Consider the following 26,331-nt stretch of genomic DNA (forward strand, 5'->3'; position numbering starts at 1 on the left):
TAACTGCCTTCTTTGTTGATATATCCTGACATTGATGTGATGTACATAGACATGCTATGTTGCTCAATGACACCAGTTTCACGATCAGAGATGATGAATTCTTGGCCAGGATGGGAAAGACACTACGCAGGACTTTCGGATTCCGAGCTGGCGTCACGAGGTGGTGGATGGGCACCTCGGCGTCGTCTGTCTCCTGACGCTGCCGCTGGAGACTCCGACATAGAGTCTGTGGGCTCGGTCACGTCGAGCGCCTTCAGCACCCAGTCGGAGAGACCACGACCAACCAGGATGCTCAGGTAATGTACTCTTAATTAAAAGCAAAAACAATCATAGCCCCGTCATCGACTGTGACGATAGAATCGTCACAGTCGGCCCACGCATGCGGTCTCCGGAAACCACAAAGGTCAAACTCAGTCACGCCAAAGTCGGGTAAAAATACAAACCGCTGTGTTAAAGTTATTGGTAACGAATGAATGAAACGATAGAACTAATTGAGAGGCGGGTTTAGACATTGAACCTTAAAATTACACTCAGATTTTTTTTTATGTGAATAAATGACATTATATAGCAAAATAGGTCATAATCTGCCCTTAACAGTGACAATAGTAATAGCTACAGATAAGCACAAGTACCGAGTACCTCTTCTCTAAGGCATAAATTAATCAAACGCATGGTTTAGAACTAAAAATATAGAATAGGGCAAAGAATATGTACAGGTGGGAAAAAATTAATGCAAACATAGGGATTGTACACCAAGACGCGAGTAACACGTTTTTTGCTCTGAAGGACTAATCTTCGAAACAATGCCGTTTATTTTTATTTTCTCTGCTTCTCATTATGTGAATCACTAACAGGTGTATAGAGTTAGCCAAGTTTAGTATCTATATCGGTAGTCTTTTATAAAACCAGGGAAATGTATGGGAGCTACTTAAACGTAAACTTGCATTTCGCACCCAGTAAATACTTTTTCCAAAGTCAATGAATTATACCCAATAATAACCTGCTACCAAAGAATTTAATTAAATAGTACAAACGCTACTATTGATTGAACCGTAAAAATGATGAGCTATAAAACGATTGTAGCTTGGCTAATCCCTCCGGTTTTTCAATATGTCATATTCTTTCTCTTTCGTCCGTTCCGTCTTTTTATATTTCACGCTTTTATACAATTTTAGTCTTTCTTCTAAGTTAGTATTGGAATAAAAGGGTTATGCTACGCCTATCTTATTAATTTCTCCAATTTTCATATATTAGATCATAAAACAGAGCACTGGGACAAACATGTTTACTGGCATTATTGAATGTATTTAAAATGTTTAAATACGATATACTATAATAATCCAATGCAAGCAAATATCTATTTCTGTAAATTGTAATAATAGTTTGTTCCCAGTGCAAAATATAATTATTACTTTATACTAAATTAGATCAGCACATACAATTTTGTTGCTAATACTACAGCTGTAATTCTTTACAGCCAACCCCGAAACCCATTTATCATAAAATCACCATCATTTGATAGTATCATCTCCCTACCCCATTCTAACACTAAGAATATATTTCAAGTTAATCCTAACCAATTATATAACAAACCATTAGTTGAAAATAAACAAAATTACACGACACTTCGTGAAAATCATCATCCACATTCGATGAGTAAAAAAATACCATTTACCTCTTCTCGTCCTTCTTTACCTCGGAGCTATACTGTAGTTGACCCTGTTAGTGTGTTTCATGATTATGGTAGAAGCTTGAGTTGGCCAGAGTATGATGAACTAAATTATGATAATTCTATTTCCGCGGATACAGGCCAGCTCTTGTACAATTCAAAATCATCTGTAAAATCTAACTTACAAAAATATTTCACGACTAAAATGCAAAGGTTTGACTCAAAATATAGTAAATATACAGAACTGTATCCGAATTCTAAGAGGTTTGCGGGAAATGACCCTGATAATTTACACCCTAATCCAATTCACGCACCAAAGACGCTTTTGCTAAAAAAGTTACGTGGCGCGTTTAACTTCCAATTTCTTGATCCTGACATTGACGTAATTCTATCCCGTGACGATCTAAATGATCAGGACAATCTAGATGTAACACATTTTCATGGATATGGCAGTGACTCCAGTATTGCAGAAACAATGATTCATGTGAATACTGATACACTGAAAAATACACCATTAAATTTTTCTTCACTGGTTGAAAGTGATTATGGCTACTTAAAAGTCGATCCCGTAAGTTTAAGAAGGAAGCAAAGGGAATCCCAAGATCCGATTCCTTTTGAAATGCGGGACAGTAAAAATCAAATAGATCCGTTTCTTAAGGGCGATGAAGTCAATGTTCTGAAACGGCGACCTTTTAATAATATTTATAGTTTGCCAACTAACAAAACGGTAAATAAAGGACGTAGAGGGGGTTACCAAAATCACAGAAATATGTTTAGCATCGAGGAGGTTCCAACTGCAAAGGAGTATTATTCTCCTTATTCTCCAATGTCCAACTTAAGTTTTAATGATGATATAATTTTTAATAATCAATGTAATGTTGAAGAGTGTTCATCGATTTTTACCCCACCAAATCATGTAGAAAAACAATTTAAAACTGAAGCTAATGTCACTGTTTCTTCCCAAAAACACGGCTCACCTCATCGCGCGCCAAATCCTGCTGCCTCGGTTCCATCTGAAAATAATCCTGCTTCTGAACAATCACTGAACTCTTCACCGTCAACTAAGGATGCCAACGATAAACACTTGGATGACATTGCAAATGGTGCAAACATTAAACGAAAAAAATCTATCGAAAACGGGCCAAACTGCAGCAATGATTATGGTGGTCGAGAGAACGGAAGAAACAATAACCAGCAACCAACGCTAGAACGAAGGGAATCAAGACGTGGACAATTCACAAGAAGCCTTAGTAATGCAGATGCACCTGATGAAAAAGCAGGTAATGGAGCAATGTAAAAAAAATTCTAAATTAAACTTGTAGTTGTTTGTTTTATTATTATTTTTTGTGAATTAGTTAAAATTTATTTGGATTGATACGATAAAACACGTCGCTATTTTAATAATAATCTATTTCATTTCATTATAACAAGTAACAGATATATATTTCATTTCAATATTATATCGTTCCTATATATTTACTAGCTCAGTAATATAGTAATTCCGCTATACAATTTAAAGCTTCATAAAATATATTTAGTATTTTACTTGTTAAAGATGGCAGCCTGAGCGATACAGCACTCGGAGCTACTTCAGAAAATGAACCAAGTGGTGACGACGCTTTGTTAAAAGCAGAACCTCGCGACTATTTTGGTCCAGGCATGGGCAAAAAGAGTAATTCAACATCACAACTCTCAGCGACAGGTGACGCTAGCAATGTCAATTATTTCTGTGATATTTACTATTCATTCTTCTTATATACAATTAATGTAATATAATATAAATTATTGTCGAAAATAGCATTATTTACAAGGCAATTACTATAATTTATTTATCAAATATCGGCAGGTCGAAAAAGAAGGTTAGGGTTTGGTAAACGAGGGAAAAATTCCTTTACTGTACAACGAAGCGAAGAGGTTGTTCCCGGGGAGATGCGGGGAGGTACTGGTGTGTCACGGGCCTCCTCTGCCTCCAGTGAAAACGAAGATGACAGGTTCGCGGCGGTTATAACGCCGACATTGACACAATAGTGAAGGGACAATCCATGAGGCGGTAGACATTTGAGAGCCATTCGATTCTATCAAAATAAATTTCCGATTGGCCTGTTCCAAAAGCAGCTTGAGACGTGCATTCATAGATTAATAATTGCGCTGTGTTGCTTTATAAAACCATTTACGTAATTTCGTTTATGTTGTTACACAGAAGTAGCTCTAAATGAATTATGAGTTGACGAACCAGAAACATCTGTAAGTTTGTTCCAACGCGTATATTTAAGTACTCGGTGTGATCTTAATAATTTTTGTGTTTGGCGGAGTTCTGATTGTTTTATGTCGGCTTAAACGACGGAAGGGTGACTCGACCGTTCCGCCGTTGACCGGGTGCTTTTCGCGTAGAAGGCGGGGCCGGTGCGCGGCGCAAGCGTTCCGGGAACGTGGTCACCAGTTTCAAGCGGTCCCACGAAGTGTCGTCCAGCCTCGTCTCCGTTTGTAGCTCGGAGGGATCCTCGTAAGTCGCTCGCCCGACCCGTCCAGACGCTGTATGCCTGCGCGAAAGATGTTCCAGTCGTCTGACTCCTTCCCCTCTTTTTGCCTTCGTCATGTACGCATGTTTTCACGTTTCGGTGTTTTATTTCTATCTATCAAAAGCACGCACGTTAATGCGTTTTTAACGCACTAACTTTTGACTTGCAGTTCGTACTAGGAGTAAATCGTCGGATAGTGTTTCTGAGGTATTGTTTGAAAGCAGATAAAGCGCTTAATGTATTGTTTGCACGGTAATATTGTTATCGAGCGGCTTTGTATAAATTTGCACTATGATGTTGTTCGACATTATTACTCACAAACCTGGCATTTTTATAATATATATCTATGCATGCTTTTCAAAATTAATCACATTTACTAATTGTTGTTTTCATGAATTATTAAATAAATTGGGTGAGTAAAAGCAATTACTAAATATATTCATACGCGTTACATTTATTTCCAATATCAATGTACAGAAGTTATATCTTAGATCTATATAAGTATCTAAACTATTAAATCGAGAGGAGTTTATTACGAATAATAGTTGAATTCTTCTTTTTACATACTAGCTGTCTGTTTTCCTTAAATACTCATATAGACTTGGGTCTTAGTCTCATAATAAATTCTAATTTCAAGCTAACCTTTTGCATATTTTATTGTAATTGTTATACTTTTAAATTTCAGCCATTCTTTACTTCAATCTACCGTCCTCTTCATCACTATTGTATCAATGTTGTGATTTGTTTAAGTTTTTTTTTCTAGTCTCTAGTACCCGTAGAGTAATATGTCACCTATACCTTCCCATATCTTTAATGTTAACATTGTTCTGTACCTGAGTACGTAATGACGTTCTATCATTGTGAGTACGTCTTGTTCTACACTGTTATTAAGTTAATTAACGAGGACAGTAAGATTTTAACTGATAATAATAATTGAGTCTCGCTTCATTATTTGTTTGGAAGTTTAGATACGTATAGTTCCCGCCGAGTAAAAATAGCACTAACTACCGATGTATCCTCGCTGTATAGTGATTTGTTGAACAAATGGGTGGTAAAATAAAGGTGTCCGCCCACTACAACGCATCAAGCCATGACCGTGCTGGGATCAGGTCAGACACAAAATATTGTTAACACGTCCCGAGCTGTTTTGGCGCCGAACCAGGCGCTAGCCACTTGAAACTCACTTGTGTTTATAATATTCGAGATATCATTATGCGGTTCACGGTACGGGTTGCTAGATAAATAAACTTCGTTATTGTTAACAAAAAATGTGATTTATGATAGATTCTTTAATCATAGATCATAGTTAACTAGAAAATAATAATAACATCAATTTCAATCAGAACTATTTAGTGCGTGACAAACACGCTTGCCTCAGTGCTTTTTTTGCGTAGCGCGAACTATACTACCTAATGAAAATATATAACAAGCCTGTTACTACTTGACATTGATGATATTGCCAATTATGCAGATGGTCTCCTGGTATGCGTGGATCTAGTTCTTCAGACGGAGGTGGTTTGTCCGACTTCATAGACGGCCTGGGGCCAGGACAACTCGTCGGACGACAGTTACTGGGTGCACCTACTCTGGGGGATGTTCAATTATCTATGTGTTACCAAAAAGGGTTCTTAGAGGTGAGCTTAAGAAATATTTCCTACAACTGTCACTGGTTTGTTAACACAGCGTAGAGTGCGGATGAGAAGTTTATTGAGAGAGAATGACAGGGAGTCTGCCTCTTTATCAGTTCATAGTCATACTTTGCATACATTTCCTGTCCAGCTAAGGCCTAGGCAACATTTGAAGCTGTCATATTATACAAAGTCAGTAACTTTTGTACCGAATTGATAAGTGAGTGAGTGATAGTACAATGACACTATGTAGACACATATTATGTGAAATGCTTTAATATTAGCTAGTAATATGTATAATAAACACTAATATAATAATGAATCAACCAGGCCATTCGACGGAACGACGGCTGGTTGTGAAGGAATGTTTTTATAAAATATGACTTCATAGGTTGTGCACGCGTTTTATTCTTGGCTTGGCTATACTCACTGACCTCTATTATATACAACTGGACTGGCGGCTGTCAAAGTGCTTTTGTGCTTGTTTGATATTCGCCATTTTGGCGCTGTTGGCCATGTAGCGCATCTGCGGTACTAAAACTAGTGATGGCAACCTCAGCAAACATCGAGAGATGGTGGGAAACTATTTACAAAAAATAATTGTGTACTTTATTACGTTGATTCTTACAGTGTGAATAACACGGAAAATATCGAAATTAATTCAAAATACAAAAATACTTCAGAGTATTGTACGTTTCTTCGCAGTCATTTGTATTATACGTCAAAATTTGTTCTCTGGACGCTCGCGAGTGGCGCTTCAAATAGGCACAAAAAAATTGCTGTCAAACATAAGGAACATCCTGTCCAATATTTATACAGTGGTTATAAGTACTGCTATACTTTTGTATCTTTTGTGTAGTATATATATTGCGATGTAAGCTAGCAATGTTCCTTATTAGTTGTAAAGTAATGATTGTTGCAGGTGGAAGTGATCCGCGGCCGGGGTCTCCAAGCCAGACAAGGCAGCCGGACGTTGCCGGCGCCCTACGTCAAGGTGTACCTCGTGAGCGGCAAGCGGTGCCTCGCCAAGGCTAAGACCAGCACCGCGCGGCGTACGCTCGACCCGCTCTACCAGCAGACTCTCACGTTCAGAGACAACTTTAAAGGTTGCATATTACAAGTAAGCTGATTACACTTTGTTCTAATATGTACTAACGCAAAGTTTAAAAGTACTACCCGGCTACATCATCTCTGGAGTCTGGACCTAACGTCGATGACGTCACATAGTCGCTTTGTTACGGTGTTCAAAACAAGCATCACTAGGATATTATTATTACCTAATAAATAAACAACGATTCATTTTTTCAGTATTATCAGGCCTTTACCTTTACTTTATTACTTACGAGCGAGCAGTGACGCACGCCCGATCTTTGTTGTCACCTACTTCACAGATCCGACCGATATTTTAAAAATGGAGAAACATAAATAAAGCAAGCATATTAAGCGATCCAAATTTATATTTTTTAAGCGCTGAAACAATCTTATTTTAAGTGATTATCATTATAATAATATTACCATTCATGATAGCTACCTATTTATACTACTAAGTACGTCTTTTCCATTGTTTTCGAAATGTCAAATGTTGTGTTCCAATATGACGATTCTTAATTAATTTCAATACATATTCTCAACAAATTTAAATCCTTATACATAAAATATATCCGTTACCAGAATCTATGAGGGTCCGGTTACTGACTGAAGACTTCGCACGGTTCATCTAGTAATAACTTGTCAAAAAATATTTTGATGGGTAACACTAACTATTATCTCTGACTCATAGTATAGGTACATATATATATCGTTAAATTATAATTCCGCAGGTCACTGTGTGGGGCGACTACGGGCGGATTGAGGGCAAGAAGGTGTTCATGGGCGTTGCCCAGATAATGTTAGACGATCTTAACTTGTCTAACATCGTTATTGGATGGTATAAACTGTTTGGGACGACATCATTGGTAATTTAATTCTTCATTTCTTTTTGTTCCAAAATTAAAAACGAACTTAACATCAGCGATGCTTTGCCTCGTTAAATACTTACTTTTACTGACTTCATTAAGCCTGTTTGAATTTTCCTTGAATATTTAAGGAACATACCATCCAAACAGAACTACATACATGCTTGGTGTTTATTGATCCCAATTCATATTATAAATCAAGTACATATTAGCCATCACTAACCTTGCCATGCTTTAAATCCTCTATGAAACATTCTAAAACAGCATATTGCCAACATTAAAACACCAAATGTCCTAATAAATGTCCTAGTTACCATTACATCATCCAAACGAGTGTTGTAATGAATATCAGTACAACATTACAACACTCGTTGGATGATATAATGGTTACTAGAACTGGCTTTTTTAATGTTAGCAATTAGCTAACTGTTTCAGAATCTTTTATAGAGGCTTCATATTATCTTGTATGCAACTGTTGATAGTTAGGTATTAAACACTCATGTGATACTATTATCATTATATCATAAACCGACATTCGTGTTTTAATACCCCTTATTTCACAACAGTTGCATATATAACTAAAATTTAATTCGCTTTAGTTAAAAAATGGAGTTGAGCTTTTTGAATTTTTTTTTTTTTAGTAAGTTTTACGTAATATTTTTGTTCCAGTAACTGCGGTTGTCACTGTTGCGGAGTCGGTGAACCCATATCAATAAATATATGTATAATATATTGTCCAATAATAAATCTAGTGATATCGCTTTAATAATATTAAAATCCGCATATGTATTAATACTATAGTAACATTTTCTATAAGACGAATAAATGTAAATTATTTGTATTTTAATTTCATTCGAAATGCCTATCGAGTTACGAAATAGTTAGCATTTTATAGCAAGATGTATAGCTGATTATTTAACAATATGTAATTAAGTATTAAAAGCCAAATGTATTGCATGTGTATTATTTAACCTTAAGGAGTGTGTTCACTACACCGTTCGTGCCATATTGATGCAAAAACCACAACGGCGCCTATTTCTGCCGTGAAGCAGTAATGTATAAGCATTACTGTGTTTCGGTCTGAAGGGCACCGTAGCTAGTGAAATTGCTGGGCAAATGAGACTTAACATCTAATGTCTCAAGGTGACGAGCGCATTGTAGTGCCGCTCAGAATTTTTGGGGTTTTTCAAGAATCCTGAGCGGCACTGCATTCTAATGGGCAGGACGTATCAGTTACCATCAGCTAAAGGACCTGCTCGTCTTCCTTATTTTCATAAAATAAAATAAAAAAGCGTCAGCAATTATCGTATGTTGTACAGTAGTCAGTGTTATGTCTTCTTTTTCAGATCCACTTTATATTATGTACACCGTACAATTACCCTAAAAAGCCATAAAAAAAGGCATTTATTTTCTCAAAACTGATTACTTTAGAATTCTTTTTAATGTTATTTCTAATATACTAGATATTACTACCGCTTCGGAAACAAATGGCGCTCTGAGAGAGAAGAAGCGGCGCAAGAAACTCCTATACTTGGTGGTCTCACCTGACATGTGTTAAATTTTAGCTTTTACGAAAATAAGGGACAAGACGAGCAGGACATTCAGCTGTTGGTTATTGATACGCCCTGCCCATTACAATGCAGTGCCGCTCAGGATTCTTGAGAAGAACCCAAAAAATTCTGAATGGCACTACAACTGCGCTCGTCACCTTGAGACATTAGATGTTAAACCTCATTTGCCCAGTAATTTCATTAGCTACGGCAGCCTTCAGACCGAAACACAGTAATGCTTACACATTACTGCTTCACGGCAGAAATAGGCTCCGTTATGGTACTCATAATCAGCCGGCATCCTGTGCAAAGGAGCCTCCCACTGGTAAATCTCAGTGATCAAGTGTCGAGCACAGACCTCACTTTATCGTAGGTGATCACCTCCACCTCACCCATAATGGATCGCCTATCGTAATTAATAACACCCAAACGAAAACTTATGCAACGTTCCCAGCCGCGGTGTCTAGTCACCATCACAGCTAGACATAGCACAGTTTTTTATGATTTACATAACATTCTATTTCTTTACTTATGTATGTTGAAATATTTGAGTATTTTTTTTGCTTTACTGCAAACTTAGACTAATTAAAAAATAATTAGTAAAATTACGAAGCTACTAATATTCATTTTTGAGGTAGCAATGAGTTTTCTACAACTTCTTCACGTTAAATTATTCTCCTTCCTATATTATAGATAGAAATCTTAAGTTACACAGGAATCAGTTTGAGTTATCTCTAATTAGTAGCTGTAGTATGTGCAGGGAGTGAGAGCCAGTTGGACGAGTCATTCTATCTTAGATACCAGGTGGTAATTCTTGGCGACACAAAGAAACACAAAACATTACCTGCTGGTCGTAATGGCCGGTTATACCCAGTAGACCAATATTTTTTTTTCGTTACGGAAAAGGAGGACAAACGAGCATACGGTCGTTAAATGATCACCGCCGCCTTCTCTTGCAACACCAGCGGATTCACAGGAGCGTTTCCGACCTTTATTATTTTTTATCTTTAAATAAATAATTAAATTTGAAAACAAAATTTATGAACGATGCGACGGTGAGAGTTGAACAAGACATATCAAGATTTAAGAAACTTACGTCACGCTAACGGTTGTCTCAGTGGTAGAGTGCTCGCACGGAACGCGAGAGAACGCGGGTTAGAGGCCCGCGTCGTTCATAAATTCTGTTTTCAAATTAAATTTGTTTAATTAATACCAAAAAACATAAAAAAAACATTGCGTGCGTACAAAGTACACATGTCAGAAGTGAAACCTGCATGGTGCATGAACCTCATATGAATTCCTGGTACGTGTTGCTAGGATGACACATGATTTCAACAGCTATGAAAGACATTCCTACCACCACTAATATATATAATAATATGTTCTCCTGGTCTGTCTATGTAGTAATACGTCGTGCCTTTGGAGTCAGAATATATTAAGGTATTCTCGCGCCATACTTAAGACAACCTCTTCTTTAACTATGATCGCCTGGTACCAAAACATTGTATTATGCTTCCTATCTCATTATCTCCCATTTTAAATATTATGAATTGATGTGACTGCTCTTTTTACTGTCGCTTTTTCGTTCCATCGACTTTCAAATCACAACGATGATAAAGAAGTTTTCACTTCAATAGTATGCATATTTCTGTCTCATTCTTTGCCGGCTTCATCCTACACATTTTTGTATTTGTGTCTCTTACCTGTCGTTTTTTCCGTTGCATCCGGTTTGAAATCACAACGATTCTAAAGAAGTTTCACTTCAAAAATTGTTTAAATAACAAATAAACAGCGGTTAGTTTAGTAAAAATGGTTTATTCTCTGTAAGAATTGTACATAACATATAATGTTCACTTATCCTATTCACATGAATACTTACACAATCATATCAGTCGCACTTTATTCAATTATATCTAATACATAACATTGTCTCGTGAATATTATAAAATGATTACTATTATAATATAGCCCGCCAGTCACGTAGATGTACTACGGGACAGCACATAGAACACAACTATTTTATATTTACTAAACAAGTCCTTTGACATTTAATCACACTTTTCTTTGAAAAGTAAATCATTTATTGCCAACAAGACATTTGTATTACATTGCTAGAAATCCCATATAAATGATGCGACACACACAAAAAAGAAATAGATTATTCACAAAATCATAGAGCGTTTCAGTATTTTGCTTTTATACACAGACATACCAAGGTCCAAAAACTGTTTGGCATTTATTTTAAAAGGATATATAATTATGCGATATATAACTATCAAATAATCCTGAGCAAGATATAAGGGTAGTAAACCCAATCAAGGGCGTGCATTGGTTTTCTAGCAAGGTAAAGTAAAGCTAAGTAAAGGTAACCGTAAAGCTAAACCCCTTATTCATAATAGTCTGCTAACTTTAAGTATTGTTAATTCTCACTCTGTCTTCTTCTATTGACCTAAGTCAGAATGAGAAAAAACACTCCTTAGCGGCTGTTTTAAGTTAGCGGACCATTATAAACAAGGGGGTTAGAATATGCAAAGATTGCTTACTGTAGGCCTGTAGTATGTAGCATAAGGAAAAATTTTATGAGTGGGTATTCAATAGAGGTTTTGTTATAAAAATAACAAATGAAACGTAATTAACTTTAACACTAGTGTTATATTTTTTTAATGAAAATAAGGGACAAGACGAGCAGGACGTTCAGTTGATGGTAATTGATACGCCCTGCCCATTACAATGCAGTGCCACTCAGGATTCTTGAGAAAACCCAAAAATTCTGTATGATACTACAACTGCGCTCGTCACCTTGAGACATAAGATGTTAAGTCTCATTTGCCCAGTAATTTCACTAGTTACAGCGCCCTTCAGAACGAAACACAGTAATGGTACGTTGTGGTACCCATAATCTAGCCGGCATCCTGTGCCTCCCACTGGTACATTACCTATATGCACGCCCTTGAACCCAATGTAAAACCAGTCGTTATCTTGTTCCATTTCATCCGCTGTATTTGTAAATATAACTTCTTAACTGTAAGTCAGACATGAGACTGTCAGTGCAGCAATTGTTTGGGTTGTTTGTTGGGCGAAGCGCCGGGCAGTCGACTGTCGCCCGCACGCTTCGTAGCACTTGAGCTGATGTCTGCAACAAATCGTGATCGTTTATCACTAATTCAAACAATACTTTACATGGAAGAGGAGGTCAAACGAGTGTAATGAGTTAAGTAATCACCGCCGCCCACAATCCAAAGTTCGGTTATAAGTAGAAGTAAGTTCATTGGAAATCCACAAGCCACAGCCTGTATCGGCATACTTGGTGTCAAAAGATGCGTTGCCGGCCTTTAAGGTGGGATCTGTGATCCTGTGAATGACTTCTGTGATCTGCCACCGATCGACATTATAGTGCTCCTATCGTCGACACTAGCCTAGTACTCATAATACTTTTGTCTATAAGAGGAGCATGACCCTGTTATTTTTTTTATTTTTCGTTTCGTTCATTACCTTAATACGAAATAGCTTATTATTTGGATGGATAAGAATGATGCATTATTTGTTTACCATACATAAGGCTCAGTGAAATACCTTGTTATATCTTGACCGAAGGCAGTGCGCTCACTGGGTCACTAGACAGCCGCAACACGCTGTTGCGTCCGTCTACCGCTCATAAAACAACCATTCTCAATCAGAATAAATCCGTCCGAACTGTGAGCTTTCACGCACTGAACTGACACTCTGGGCGCTCACTTAAAGCATTTACACTTGTGAGGACATGAGTTTATTTCATACGAATTCATTAAAGCGACCTCCAAAGAGATTTTTGGCTTCACCGAGAAAGTTGGTCTGTGAAAGGGTACAAAAATCGTCGCAGTCTCCGTAGGGATAGTAACTGCACTCTTAGATGTACGAAAAGGATTTAACACAGGGCGCTACATAGCACATATGTTAGTTAGATGAGTACAGCCCGTAGCACACAAGCACTGTTTGTGTTTCTGTTTTAAATTCGTGAGCTGCTTAGATTGTAGTGTGAAGGTGAGTCAAGTTAGTGGTCCAGGTCGTGTTCGCTCACCTTGCAGCCACCTGACCTGCGTGGCGGGGCCGTAGCCCTTCTCGTTCCGCGCGGCGATGCGGAAGATGATGGCGGGCTTGGTGGAGGAGTCCACGTGGGCCGCGCTCAATGACGACTGCGGCACCACACACGTGTTGCTCTTGCCGCAGTACACGCGCACAAACGCCAGCTGAGACTTCGACGCCTCCTGACGAATCAGTTTATTTATTATTATATGGTTCGAACTGTAACATCTATTAAAGTGTATACAGCATTCACAAAACAAAAACACGTTAGTAAAAACAAAAATATCGAAAATTAAATAAAAAAAACGTTAAGCTACTTAACGACATCAGTTTTTTTTGTTCGCTTATAAACTTGGACCCCCTTACTATATCGGAAGATATCGATAGTGCTATTATTAGCTTGCAGTTTAGTTATATGATCGTTTCATTCTGTTGAGGGGCGAATTTAAACCAAGGTTCGATCTACTTTGTGATAGATAGAAGGAGTTATCAATGGGTTGTCTAGGAACACAGATTAATATTTGCTAAAACGTTTGAACATTTTAATTTTCCAATAATAATTTTGTGTAATGTTATGACATCTATTATGTTCCGTCGACTTTCGAGTGACTGGGGTTCCAAACAATATTAATTCGATTCTGAATATATACTAACTGCCCCCGAACACGTTTGTGTGCATGGCTCGCGGTGCGAGTCCGTCAAAGTCACCCAAGAATACCTACGACTTAAGCAGAAGGAAAGATCTTAAGGATCTATCCATGAGACGGTCCTAACTGCATTATCAGTTTTTTTATTATTGCTACTTTAGTTATTATTTATAATTTTTGTACAACCTTTTTTAACATACAGTTTGCCTATGACAAGTTCTAGAGCTGCCCTGCCGTTCCTATACAACAGAATATTTTAATAGAAATGATTTAAGTTATCTTTAGTGTTAATTCGGCCAATATTTGTCTTTGAACAATTCGACACGTGTTTGGAGTCTCGTGACAGATTTTGGCGAGACAACGCGTCCTGAGGATGCCTCGTGTAGAGGCGAAACAGAGTGTCGAATTGTTTAAAGACAAATATTGGTGGAATTAACACTAAAGATAACTCAAATCATTTGTACAATTATGGATTTCCCCGCAAAGTAACGCCTACTTTATACTTTCATAGAATATTCCAAGTCAAAGAAAATGACCACACATCAAGCTTCAATAAAAATTATAAATACAATAAATGCTGGTAGCAAGATAAAAAGAAGAAAAAAAAATTGTAAAACTTGAATGGAGACGGATTGGGTCGTCTCGTTTTTTTTTTTTTTTTTTTCAAACAATTTTTAATGGCGGCCTGACTCTCTTACATTTGCAGCATCTGCGGCGCAATTGGTGGAACCGTTGACTGTTACCACGATGCCTTGCTGTGATCCCAGCCACGTACCATTGTTTTCGGTTTCGAATGTACGTTTAAAAGACGCTTTATATAGTCGATATGATGATTCTTTATGGCACAGAGTAGGTCACGGACATCACAAAGTGTCAGAAGGCCAAAGGTCTTCAATAAAAAAATGACTCCCGAATGATTAAATTGTGTTTTATATTATAAACATGAAAATTATTATCGTTGACTAACGCGAGTGTTACACATTTAAATAAAACACTTTTAAAGGATTAAAACGCGTGTAACTACTATACTATCTTTGACTCACTTCATCTGCAGTCCCCCCGAAAACGAGATCTGGAAAGGTCTTGAAACGTCGGGTTAACTAAAATAATAAAAAAATGTAACTTTTTACGCAAACATCTAATGTAAAACCGTTACAATTGCACGCGTTTTAATCCTTTAAAAGTGTTTTATTTAAATGAAAATTATTGCTCTCTTACTATCTATATTTGCGGCACAGTTCGGGTCTGGTTGAGCTACTTACCTAAAATCTAGATGTCGATGTAGATATAACACGTTTAATAGTCTAAAAGATCTCTTAGATCAAAGAGAATTTGCAGTCCATATCCAAAGGAACTATCATGACAGACTTGGCTAAAGATATTGTTGTGTAGCAACGCTTTGAAGTATATGACGAGAGTTGTCAAACTTCAAGACATTGTTAATTTCAACAGCTCCGTCAGCAATACTCGTAGATCAGCGGAAAAGTGTTTACTTTAGACGCTGTAGACCCGGGTTCGATACACCTACCAGTGTATGGAATTTTTTGGGTTTTGTAAAGTTAATGGAAATTTCTAGTAAGTTCAGGATCAAATCGAACAGAAAAAAAGGGATGGAAAATGTGTAAGCAGGATAAAAATAATTAAAAGAATTTTCTAGTACAGTTTAAATTTAAAGATGGAATGGAATCATTTAGGAAATGGAACAGATCCGGGGGTATATAAGCCGTACTAAGCGTGGCCTACGGCAGTTCTAGTTCTGACTCGAATGTGTAAAGAAGAAGAAGAAAAGAAGAAGTAGTGAAAAGTGGAAGTGTTCCAAGAAGAAGAAGAAGATAGAAGAGACCTAGTGTTCGGTGCAGTGTGACGCGTTGAAGGTACTGCCGCCCACAAAAGGAACAGCGGCAGACCGGCAAGTGCAAGTTCAGAAAAAGTGAACCCAAATAAAGACTCGTTCCTATAAGCGGAGTATTATATCCAATCCCTGACCCACTCCCGTGTCAATATCTTTGCAACCATTCAAGGTAGTTTGATTGTTTATGATACTGTGGCAAAAGACCTTACCTTCTGTTGCGTATTGGATCGAACGGCGAGATACACAGAGTACTCAAAGATTCCCTCAGCGGCAATTTGCGGCGGTTCCCATGAGAGGTGCGCACCTTCCAGCGACTTGGATATCTTGATGGCGGACGGCGCCCCAGGGAAGCCGGGCAGACAAGTTTTGAAAGCCGACTCCTAATAACAAAATATAAAATATAAAAAACAAAACTTTAGCAAGCAGTATTACCAGTGGGAGGCTCTTTGCACACGAAGCCGGCTAGATTATGGGTACCACAACGGCGCCTATTTCTGCCGTGAAGCAGTAATGTGTAAGCATTACTGTGTTTCGGTCTGAAGGGCGCCGTAGCTAGTGAAATTACTGGGCAAATGAGGCTTAACATCTTATGTCTAATATATGAATTTTTGGGTTTTTTGAGAATCCTGAGCGGCACTGCAATGTAATGGGCATGGCGTATCAATTACCATCAGCTGAACGTCCTGCTCGTCTCGTCCCTTGTTATCATAAATTATAAAAATAAATGTAAAGTAGACAAAACCCTGAACGTCAATCATACCCTTGATAATATAATAGTATATACAGAATTTTTGATGCCAAATTACAATGGGCCACTCATTTGGAAGGATTGGCTAATAGACTTCGTTCTGCAGCATGGACGTCCAGATCCTAGGTAGATCTGGGTTTTGCAGAAGAGGGCTAGTTAGTGCCTAAAACCTAAAGAATCAACGAGAGAGAAATTTAAAACAAATTAAATTATGAATTGATCAATATATTCTTGATAATGTTATGAAGTTTGCACATTAGTGAATTTACCAAAAAAAATTGATAGTCATAATTTTAATAGCAGGAAAAACAAATATGTTATGTTACTACGCCGTTAAGTCCAGCTATCCTTCCACCTTCACACGACACGCCACAAGTTACGATATCATCCCCACCGTCTGGATGTGTGGCGGTCCTCCACAGTACGGTTTTCAAGGAGCTTTCTTCCACGTACTACAAAGCTGTGGAATGAGCTTCCTTGTGCGGTGTTTCCGGGACGATACGACATGGGTACCTTCAAAAAAAGCGCGTACACCTTCCTTAAAGGCCGGCAACGCTCCTGTGATTCCTCTGGTGTTGTAAGATAATGTGATCACTTAACACCGGGTGACCCGTACGCTCGTTTGTCCTCCTATTCCATAAACAAAAAAAAGCCTTTTATTGTGAGATAAATCACATCCTGTGTAAAACTGTATTGCAAAACAACACGATCTCAGAAAATGTACAAAACAAATGTGTTGCGAAATTTAAAAAAAAATATTGAAAGACGTTTGTATGGTAAAATTTGTATGGTCTGAGGCATATCAGTTCGAAAATTCAATACGTGATTTAATTTTTTTATATTGGAAGCACAATAATTGTGAATTTATGGACGTAAAAGACTGACAAATAAAGTTATATATTTGGATACTAAATAGTCTGGCCATGAATATTGTTCACACTAAAATACTTCCAAATTATTGTAACTCCAATAATATGGAACATATTTATTATATGTTGAACTTGAATCATTTCACATATTTTTTATGGTTGTAAAAGAAAACAGAATAATTGTGATTGCCTTGCACAAATTGGGTATGGAAGTTTTTAGAAACTATAGAAACATAAGTCCATATAACTCTATAATTTTAAATAATGCTGATTTAGATCTCTTCAACGACAATTTAGCGGGTCTCAAACGAAAATTACTTGCAATTGCTTAATATTGTCATAAGATTTTCTTGTATATATTCATAAATTGTTAATTTCAATCATATTTTGTAATAAGTTTAATTTAATTTACTAGTAGTTTGTTTTAATTTTTAAAGTCTTGTTTTTGCCTATTGTAAATATCTATTAATTAATTAATATTGTGTAAGCAAATGTCATGTATAACTATTGTTGGAGTTCCAATAAATAAGTAAATAAAGAAAAAGAATCCTTTCGCGTATCGCCAGACCTGAAGCTTGGTCCTTATTATCGATACGGACGGGCCCTAATATATCAACCCCTACAGTTTTAGAAGACTTAGCCGGCTCTAAGCGGCGATACGCTGACGTGGAGCCGCTTAAGATTTCTCTAGAACAAGCAGTGACTATATCTCCCTTGGAAACAGTACAGACATCTATAAATCCTGTTTGTCTTAAGTTATCTTCGAAAAATAGTTTAATTCTTAATCTATCTCGGCTGAAGTCCGCACGCAAAGCAGAAAGAACTTCGTAGGTTTTATTGCAATGCCATCGCAATGTGCGAGCGAGACGGATTATATTTACCCGGGAGTGACAGAGAGAGGTAATAACAGGTTAACGTATTAAGTACTCCCTGCTACGCGTCCGGGCTTAGTGTATTATTAATATTGTGAGATTCAACTATTATTTATACATTTTGGTACAGTTTGTTGCAAAACATGTTAGGGGCCCAACAAATACAGTTATCATGACACGAACGAAATAAGTATGCAAGGACAAAGACTTAATTCAAATTCAAATATTTTTATTCTAAATAGGATTTAAAATCACTTATTGAACGTCAAAATCTACCACCCACTCAGACCTGAGAAGAATGGGCGCAAGAAACTCAGCGGGCTTTTTTTTAATATAAATATGGATTACAATGTAATATCGTACAATAAACATTTATAATTAAAGAGCCTGAGGGTGTTCGCTTTATTCCCAGTCCGTGGTGTCATTAAGAAAATCGTTTATGCTATAATAACCTTTCCCACACAAACGTTTTTTAACAATTCTTTTAAATTTCGTAACACATTTGTTTTGTACATTTTCTGGGATCATATTGTAGAAGCATATACATCGCCCAACAAAAGACTTACTAACTCGACCCAACCGAGTAGTAGGCATAGCAAGTTTATGTTTGTTCCTCGTGTTAACATTATGAATGTCACAGTTTCTAGAAAATTCCTCAATGTGCTTATGAACATACAAAACATTATCAAAAATGTATTGAGAAGCAACAGTCAAAATGTTTATTTCTTTAAATTTTTCTCTTAATGATTCTTTAGGACCTAGGTTATAAATCGCGCGAATAGCCCTCTTCTGCAGCACAAAGATAGTATTAATATCGGCCGCACTGCCCCATAACAATATACCATAGGACATAATACTATGAAAATAACTAAAGTATACTAATCTCGCCGTATCTATGTCAGTTAACCGTCTAATTTTCTTAACCGCATATGCTGCAGAACTAAGCCTAGTTGCCAATCCTTCAATATCTACTTAGTAAAGTATAAGAAATTGTCACTGGAAATTGTTGTTTACTTTACATCAGCAGAAAATAAGTTATACTCACTTCGCTGAAATCACCCTTCCCACAGGAATTGATTGCCGAAATTCTGAACTTGTAGGCGGTGCCATTTTCTAGAGGTAAGGTCGCATAGCCGGTGAGATCGGGCAGGTTGTCCAATGATAGATTTGAGAGGTCGATGTTGGGATCTGATATGTAGTTTTGGACCTGGAATCAGGGGACAAATGCTTCACAAAATATTAAAATCAAGTTCGATTAATCCATTGTCGCTTAACTACATACATAAAAATGAATTGCTGTTCGTTAGTCTCGCTAAAACTCGAGAACGGATTGACCGATTTGGAAAATTTAGGTCTTGAATTATTTGTGGAAGTGAATAAATAGGAAAATGTTCGGAATTAAATAAAAACAACAAATTTGTTTTTCCTTTGATGTGTCCGTACATCATTTCTATGAGAGAATTTATTGACGCACGGTTTGACAGTTCTTACGTTTAAAGATATTTATTTCTCATTAAAAACATAATATTGTCACTTACATAAGAACATATAAATATGATGTAATAATTTATCCGCCGTTCTTTAGATGTTCAGTACATACATGTTACACATTATAGTACTTATTCTTCTTCACAAAATTTAAGATTACACACTTTTACAGGGCACTGTCACATAACAAACAATTTCAGACATGTGTTTTATAAAAACTTTGAAACAATATAGTCTGATAGCTCACGTTTAAATGTTTTTAGTGACCTAATCTTTTTGAGAGATGAAGGTAGACTATTAAAAAGTTGTGCGCCCTCGTAAATAAACATACGCTTGCCGTAATTTGTTCTTGTCTTAGGTAGTATCAAGTAGCTGGCTCGTCTCGTGCTGCGTTTAGACGCATGTTTAGTTTGGGTGAGTAAGATTGATGTATGGATGGAATTATGTAGAATTTTTTGTATCAGTATACATGTATGGTATGTGTAAAGTTGTTTTATGTTCATGATTTTAGTTTGTTTGTATATTTTAGAAGTAGGTGTTAAATAAGCGAAATGGAATAACATTTTTATGAGTCTATTTTGTATTGTTTGCAATTCAGCTAACTTGGTTTTTTGAGCACTGCCCCATATTTCAATTAGATATGTAAGGTGTGATTTAACTAATGAATTATAGATAAGTATTCTAACTTTGCGGGGTATCGAACGAACTATGCCACGAAGTGAACCCAGCAGAGAAGAGAGTTTCTTTTTAACATATTCAATATGGGCGCCCCATGTCAGTTTACTGTCCAATAGTAATCCCAAATATTTCTCAACGTGCTTTTCTGTTAAGGGTACATCATTTACTTTTAAGGGTTTATAGGGAGGTATTGGTTTGTTCTTCGCACTAAAGATAATATAAGAAGTCTTTGTACCATTAATTGTAAGTAGATTTGATTGTAACCAATTGGAAAGAACATTAAGATCCTTTTGCGCATGTTGGGTAATGTCATTGATGGAAGCCCCAAAATAGAAAAGACAGGTGTCATCTGCATACAAGGTTATATGACCATGTAAACCTAAATTAACGATATCATTTATATAAATTGAGAAGAGTAGGGGCCCCAGGATTGATCCCTGTGGTACACCAAAACTAACTGGAAGGGGTTCACTTTTGTAGTCGCCAATTTTTACAATCTGTTGTCGATGACTGAGGTACGATTGGAAAACTTTAAATGCATTGCCGGTTATTCCTATGTTCTGAAGTTTAGTTTCAAGGATTGAATGACTTACTGTGTCAAACGCCTTCTTTAAATCAACAAATATGCCCAACACAATGTTTTTACTGTCAATATTTTGTCTCACTTTTGTCACTAAGTCAACGGTCGCAGCTACAGTATTACTTTTTGGTCTGAAACCGAATTGGCGCTCTGTAATGTATTGTATTGATTCCATATAAGATTCAAGACGGTTGTGCAATATTTTTTCTACTACTTTAGATAGTACTGGGAGCACAGAGATTGGTCTATAGTTGCCGGGATCAGTTTTGGAGCCAGATTTGTGAATGGGACTGACTTTGGCTACCTTAAGTGAGTCTGGGAATCGTCCTTCCTCGAAAACTTTGTTGATGCATTCGGTAAGAACTGGAGCTATAAGGTTTTTTATACATTTTAGGGCCTTAGTACTGATACCATCAATACCAGTGCTGGAATTTGGGTCCAAATTGTCAATTATCCTTGTAATTTCATCTACAGTGGAGGGGCTTATATCTGAGAGTTTTTTTGAGTTATTTGAGGTATCGTTTGGGTGGGCAGTGGTATGATTATTATGGAACTGGGCCGGAATTTGGTTAGCTAATATTGACCCTATAGTAGCAAAATAATTGTTAAACGTATTGCATATTTCATGGACGTCACAGATTTCCCTTGAATTAATTACTAGTTTTGAGGGAGCACAACTTGATTTTAGTTTGTTGTTGGAAAGGCAATCAATAAGATTCCATGTTTTTTTTGGGTCTTTGATATGGTAAATGAATTTATTGAAGTAGTAGGCATCTTTTGTTTTCTTTATTAGTCTAGCTGTTTTGTCCCTTTCCATTTTAGCCTTATTCTGCAATAATTTATTATTTGGATCTTCCTGAAGTTTTGACCAACATTCATTTCGCTGATTAATCGCACTCAGAATTTCTTTGTTAATCCAGTCTGCTTTAGGTTGATTTAATATTTTAATTTTTGTTTCTTTACTTTTTTCAATCAATGACTTTAGTTTAGATTGCAATTTGTTAAAATTTTCAATGTTTTCACTTTGAAAATTAACCATCTCTTGGTAAAGCTTCTCATAATTTATAGCTTCATATTTAACTCGACTTTTACGGGGTGGGTTATACTTTTTTAAAGTAAGGTGAATTTGCCTATGGTCTGAAAAAGACGAGTCAATCAGGGCAAGGTTGTAGGTATCACGTTGTAAATTTGTGCCTACATGGTCCAATATTGATTTCTTTGTTGAAGTTCCACGGGTATAATGTTCTTGATTTACTTTGTTCAAAAGTTTATAACCTGCTGCATTTAGTAAATTTATATAGTTCTGCTTTTTCTTGCTTTTCTCTAAGAGATCAATATTAAAATCTCCGAAGATTAATGACCTGCTGTATTGATGAAGCTGTGATTCCAAAATGTCCATGAATTCATGAAAGTTTGTGTCACCTGGATTGTAAATAATTCCCACGTTTAGTGCATACTTTTCTAATTTTACCCAAAGGTAGTTGTTTCCTCCTACATATCGTGTTTCAGTTAGGGTATGTTTTAGGTCATTATGTATGTAAGCTGAAACTCCACCTCCCGTTTTGTCTGTCCGTAGGTTATAATAGTGTGTATAGTTAGGAAGTTGAAACTTATTGGCTTGTTCTTCTGTTTTAATCCACGTTTCAGCCAGTAGTATTACATGAGTAGTTTTAGGGATTGATCTTATTATGCAGGCTAGTTCATTGAATTTGTTACAAATACTTCTTGCATTAAGATATAGAAAGTTTAGGCAGGATTTAGTGTTATTCACTTCAGAATAGTTACAAATAATTTGGTAATTAATGGTCTTCTTAATGCATGAATAGGGTGTCTGTACTAGTTTTTTGGTGCAGTGGAGATAATTTTCGGTATCCCTTTAACATATTTAATAGTAAGGTTATTCTCACCCTCTCCAGTGCGGCGATCTAGCTCGTCTCGCAGGTTATTCAACAGTTTCTGCTGGTTAGGAGAATTATCCGAATACATTTTAATACCCATTGGCAGTTTATCTTTTGAGCGTAGTAGTCGTTTGACAGTTTCTTCGTTACTAAAAGAGATCTTGATTCCACGATTTTTTGACTCACTGTACTTTCCAATGCGGTGAATTTTTATAGGGGTAGGTATGTCTTGAAAAGCTTTAAGTATTTTCATCACATCAAATTCATCTCTAGTATGTCGCTCTTCAGCATTTTTACATTTTTGCTCAGCCACTCCAACGAGAATTAAGTTCCTCTGTCTTCTAATACGTTCTTGAAATTCCATGAGTAACTCTTCATTTACCAGTGGCTGAGATCCAGTGTGACTTGTAGATGGTATTGAAGAAACGCTAAGTTTGCTAATGTCATTTTCCAAAATTTCGAGTTTTTTCTCACCAATATCTACTCTTTTCTCAAGTTTCAGAAGACTGGACTTCAATTGGTTCTGTTCTTTGGATAGATTAGTTATTGATGTATTCATTTCTATAATTTGCGCTTTAACATCAGTCACGTTATTGTTAATTGTGCTCATATTTGTTTCCTGAGATTCCTTCATACTTTTTACTTCACTCTTAAGGTCTGATATACTGTCGCACATTTTCGCCGTAGATTGGCGACTGCCGCACATAAATTCCTCAAGTATTTTAGTGAGATTTGTTATTTCCTTCCAGTTATGTCCTTTCAGGGTTGGTATGTCAACAGCACAGTCACAACTGCGATCATCTGGTTGCTTCCTTTTTTGAATTTTTTGTGTTCTTCTTTGGGTGATATTAGAGTCATTATCAGAGAGAGTAGATAGGTTTGGCTGGGATTGAGAACCTGTTCCAGTAGGTGAACGAATCATTTTCAGGCCAGTAGCAAGATGAATGTAAACGCACCTTCTTACGTAGGCACGAGTTTGCAGTGTATGCGAAGGTTTCATTACGACAGCAGGGTGCATATTTTACGAAGTAATTCTTGATGTTATGATATATTATTGACAAATTCATATAAAAACATTATTTTATTTATACAGAACAACGTCTGTCGGGTCAGCTAGTGTATCATAAAACTGTCCATGAACCGCTACCATAACTGTCGCTTTAAATGCAGCACTGTGCAAAACACTCCCTTATCTTCGATACATTTCTTTCTTCCGTCTTTACTAAAGTAAACAGTATGATCTTACTCTTGTCTTTTTTTTTAATTTAAATTTTGTCTTTTGAGTTTAAATGAACAACCTGGTTCAACTCATCTCAGAGCTCAGTACAAAATAACTATAGGGTAAATGTATACACTTCTATAATAAAGTCCCAGCCACTGTTCAGGCATTATCTATAAATAAATTTAAATGTTTTATAAAAAAAAATTACTGCACTGCTGAATATCTAAATGATCGGACAGCCTGGGACTAGATTGTGATTATTTTATAGCGATAGAAATGACTGTACAATATTGTATATTTTTATTGAAAAGAGCGCAAAAAAAAGAATGCTGGGTGTTTCTTGCGCCGCTTCTTCTCCCTCAGAGCGCCATTTGTTTCCGAAGCGGTAGTAGTAACTAGTAGTTATTAGAAATGACATCAAAAAGAATTCTAAAGGAATCAATTTTGAGAAAATAAATGCCTTTTATGCCTTTTATATTTTACGCATAAAGTAAACTAAGTATATTATACGGAATAAACACTAAAAACATGGTACACACCATCACATCATTGGTAAAATAATAAAATCTTTTTTTTTATTTAAGTGCCGTGTACATAGCTATTGCAGTACAGTTTGCTTAAGTAACTTTAGGGGTAATGCTCTGTTCACACTGAGGCTACTATCGCGCGGAACGCGGAACGGAAGTCGCTCTCGCCGATTGTGTCAGATAACTTGAAAGGACATGTTCAAATTGACGCGAGTTTAGTCTCACAATGCATGATGTTCCTCCACTGAAGAACCAAAAATGACACGCGGGAATTCGCGTCAGTTTGAGAGACTAAGCGAGCGAGCGAACTGCTCTAAACCACGTCCCGCGCCTCAGTTTGAACAGAGCCTAAGTTTAAATTTCAAGGATCATTAAAAAAGCTTAAAACAACTTTGAAAAAAAAAAACAGGGTTCTCATTATTATAATATTTTTCCAATGGTTTGCTATTACAAAAGGTTGCCCCAATACGACGATGAAAGAAATGAAACCTCATGCGAAGAAAGAGAGAGTAATGTGGGAGACGACTGATGTTTAAGCATGGTAAAACCCAAGGGAGAGAGCTGGCTAATTCCGCCCCCAACAATCGTTAGAGCTATTTCCAATGTTAGTTATGGGTGTGACAGACATCATGATTGCATTGTTGACATCGTGCGAGGGTAGCATCATAGTACATTCATCATTACAAAATACTTACTGTAAATGTGGTTCCCTTGACTATGCCAACAGTATACCAAATATCTTCTTCATTCTGTTTCTGCTCCTCAGGCTCGGGCTGTGGATCAACAAAAACTATATTAATAACTAGCTGACCCGGTAAACGTTGTTTTGCCATATAAAGTATAATTCACGCGATAGTTTTATAAGTAATAAAATATTGCCTATATTATAGCCTGTACATCATTTTGTTCTATTGTCAATAGTTTTTGCAGCGCACGCAAAAATAGGTTTTCGATTTTACACCTTATGTTACAAAATAGCAATTTTATTACGGATCCCTAATTTTGAAAAAAAAACATAGCCTTATAGCCTTCCTCGATAAATGGACTACCCAACACTGAAAGAATCATTCAAATCGGACCGGTAGTACCAGAGATTAGCGCGTTCAAACAAACAAACAAACAAACAAACACTGGAGCTTTATAATATTAGTATAGATAATTCAAAAGCGGGTTCATTAATGATTTGCTATGTTTATACTTATTCAATAAGTGATTTTAAATCTTATTTGAAATAAAAGTATTTTGCATGTACAAGTTGCCAAGAGTAAATAATAGGATAGATAGGACATACATCTCAATATTATTAAGGGTTCCCGAGGGAGCGTATGGAGCCTATGGACATACACATATACACACATAGGACCTAATGCAGTGGCACAAAGAGGTATAACTTAAGTTTTTTCAATCCAGGAATTATGATGTCTAAGATGGATCTCGCTCTGCTAGCTTTGTTACGATTAAAAATGCATTTTTTTTATGGAAAAAGAGGACAAAAGAGCGTGCGTATCCGGTGCTGTTAAGTGATCACCGCCGCCCACACTCTTCCGTTACACAGAAGAATCTCAGC

At 36.7% G+C, this 26,331-nt stretch overlaps 2 protein-coding genes across 9 annotated transcripts in view; one reads left to right on the forward strand and one right to left on the reverse strand.

Annotated features, from left to right (window-relative positions):
• The window catches only part of LOC126965654 (regulating synaptic membrane exocytosis protein 2), a 50,700-nt gene extending 41,976 nt beyond the window's left edge, over positions 1 to 8,724 (forward strand). For 5 of the 7 annotated variants that reach the window (XM_050809353.1, XM_050809347.1, XM_050809352.1 and 2 more), the window contains 7 exons: positions 110 to 296; positions 2,822 to 2,949; positions 3,225 to 3,371; positions 3,516 to 3,660; positions 5,660 to 5,822; positions 6,739 to 6,936; positions 7,637 to 7,780. In XM_050809353.1, coding sequence (XP_050665310.1) covers positions 110 to 296; positions 2,822 to 2,949; positions 3,225 to 3,371; positions 3,516 to 3,660; positions 5,660 to 5,822; positions 6,739 to 6,936; positions 7,637 to 7,780 — 1,112 coding nt within the window. Of the gene's footprint in view, positions 1 to 109; positions 297 to 2,821; positions 2,950 to 3,224; positions 3,372 to 3,515; positions 3,661 to 4,063; positions 4,173 to 5,659; positions 5,823 to 6,738; positions 6,937 to 7,636; positions 7,781 to 8,440 lie in introns of those variants that run through there. The other 2 variants (XM_050809348.1, XM_050809351.1) reach the window with 2 other exon arrangements.
• Positions 8,725 to 9,350: 626 nt separating this feature from the next.
• Positions 9,351 to 26,331, reverse strand: part of LOC126965684 (host cell factor-like) — a 28,085-nt gene continuing 11,104 nt past the window's right edge. Inside the window, exons 8-13 of one of the 2 annotated variants that reach the window (XR_007729578.1) lie at positions 25,460 to 25,537; positions 19,417 to 19,578; positions 16,092 to 16,262; positions 13,379 to 13,565; positions 12,121 to 12,454; positions 9,351 to 9,479 (exon numbers count right to left, since the gene is read on the reverse strand). Coding sequence is in view for 1 of the 2 variants with exons in the window: in XM_050809411.1 (XP_050665368.1) it covers positions 12,366 to 12,454; positions 13,379 to 13,565; positions 16,092 to 16,262; positions 19,417 to 19,578; positions 25,460 to 25,537 (687 nt within the window). In the remaining variant the exon portion in view is untranslated. Of the gene's footprint in view, positions 9,480 to 11,120; positions 12,455 to 13,378; positions 13,566 to 16,091; positions 16,263 to 19,416; positions 19,579 to 25,459; positions 25,538 to 26,331 lie in introns of those variants that run through there. The other variant, XM_050809411.1, reaches the window with a different exon arrangement.

Source organism: Leptidea sinapis, chromosome 8 (assembly GCF_905404315.1).
Source record: "Leptidea sinapis chromosome 8, ilLepSina1.1, whole genome shotgun sequence".
NCBI lineage: Eukaryota > Metazoa > Arthropoda > Insecta > Lepidoptera > Pieridae > Leptidea > Leptidea sinapis.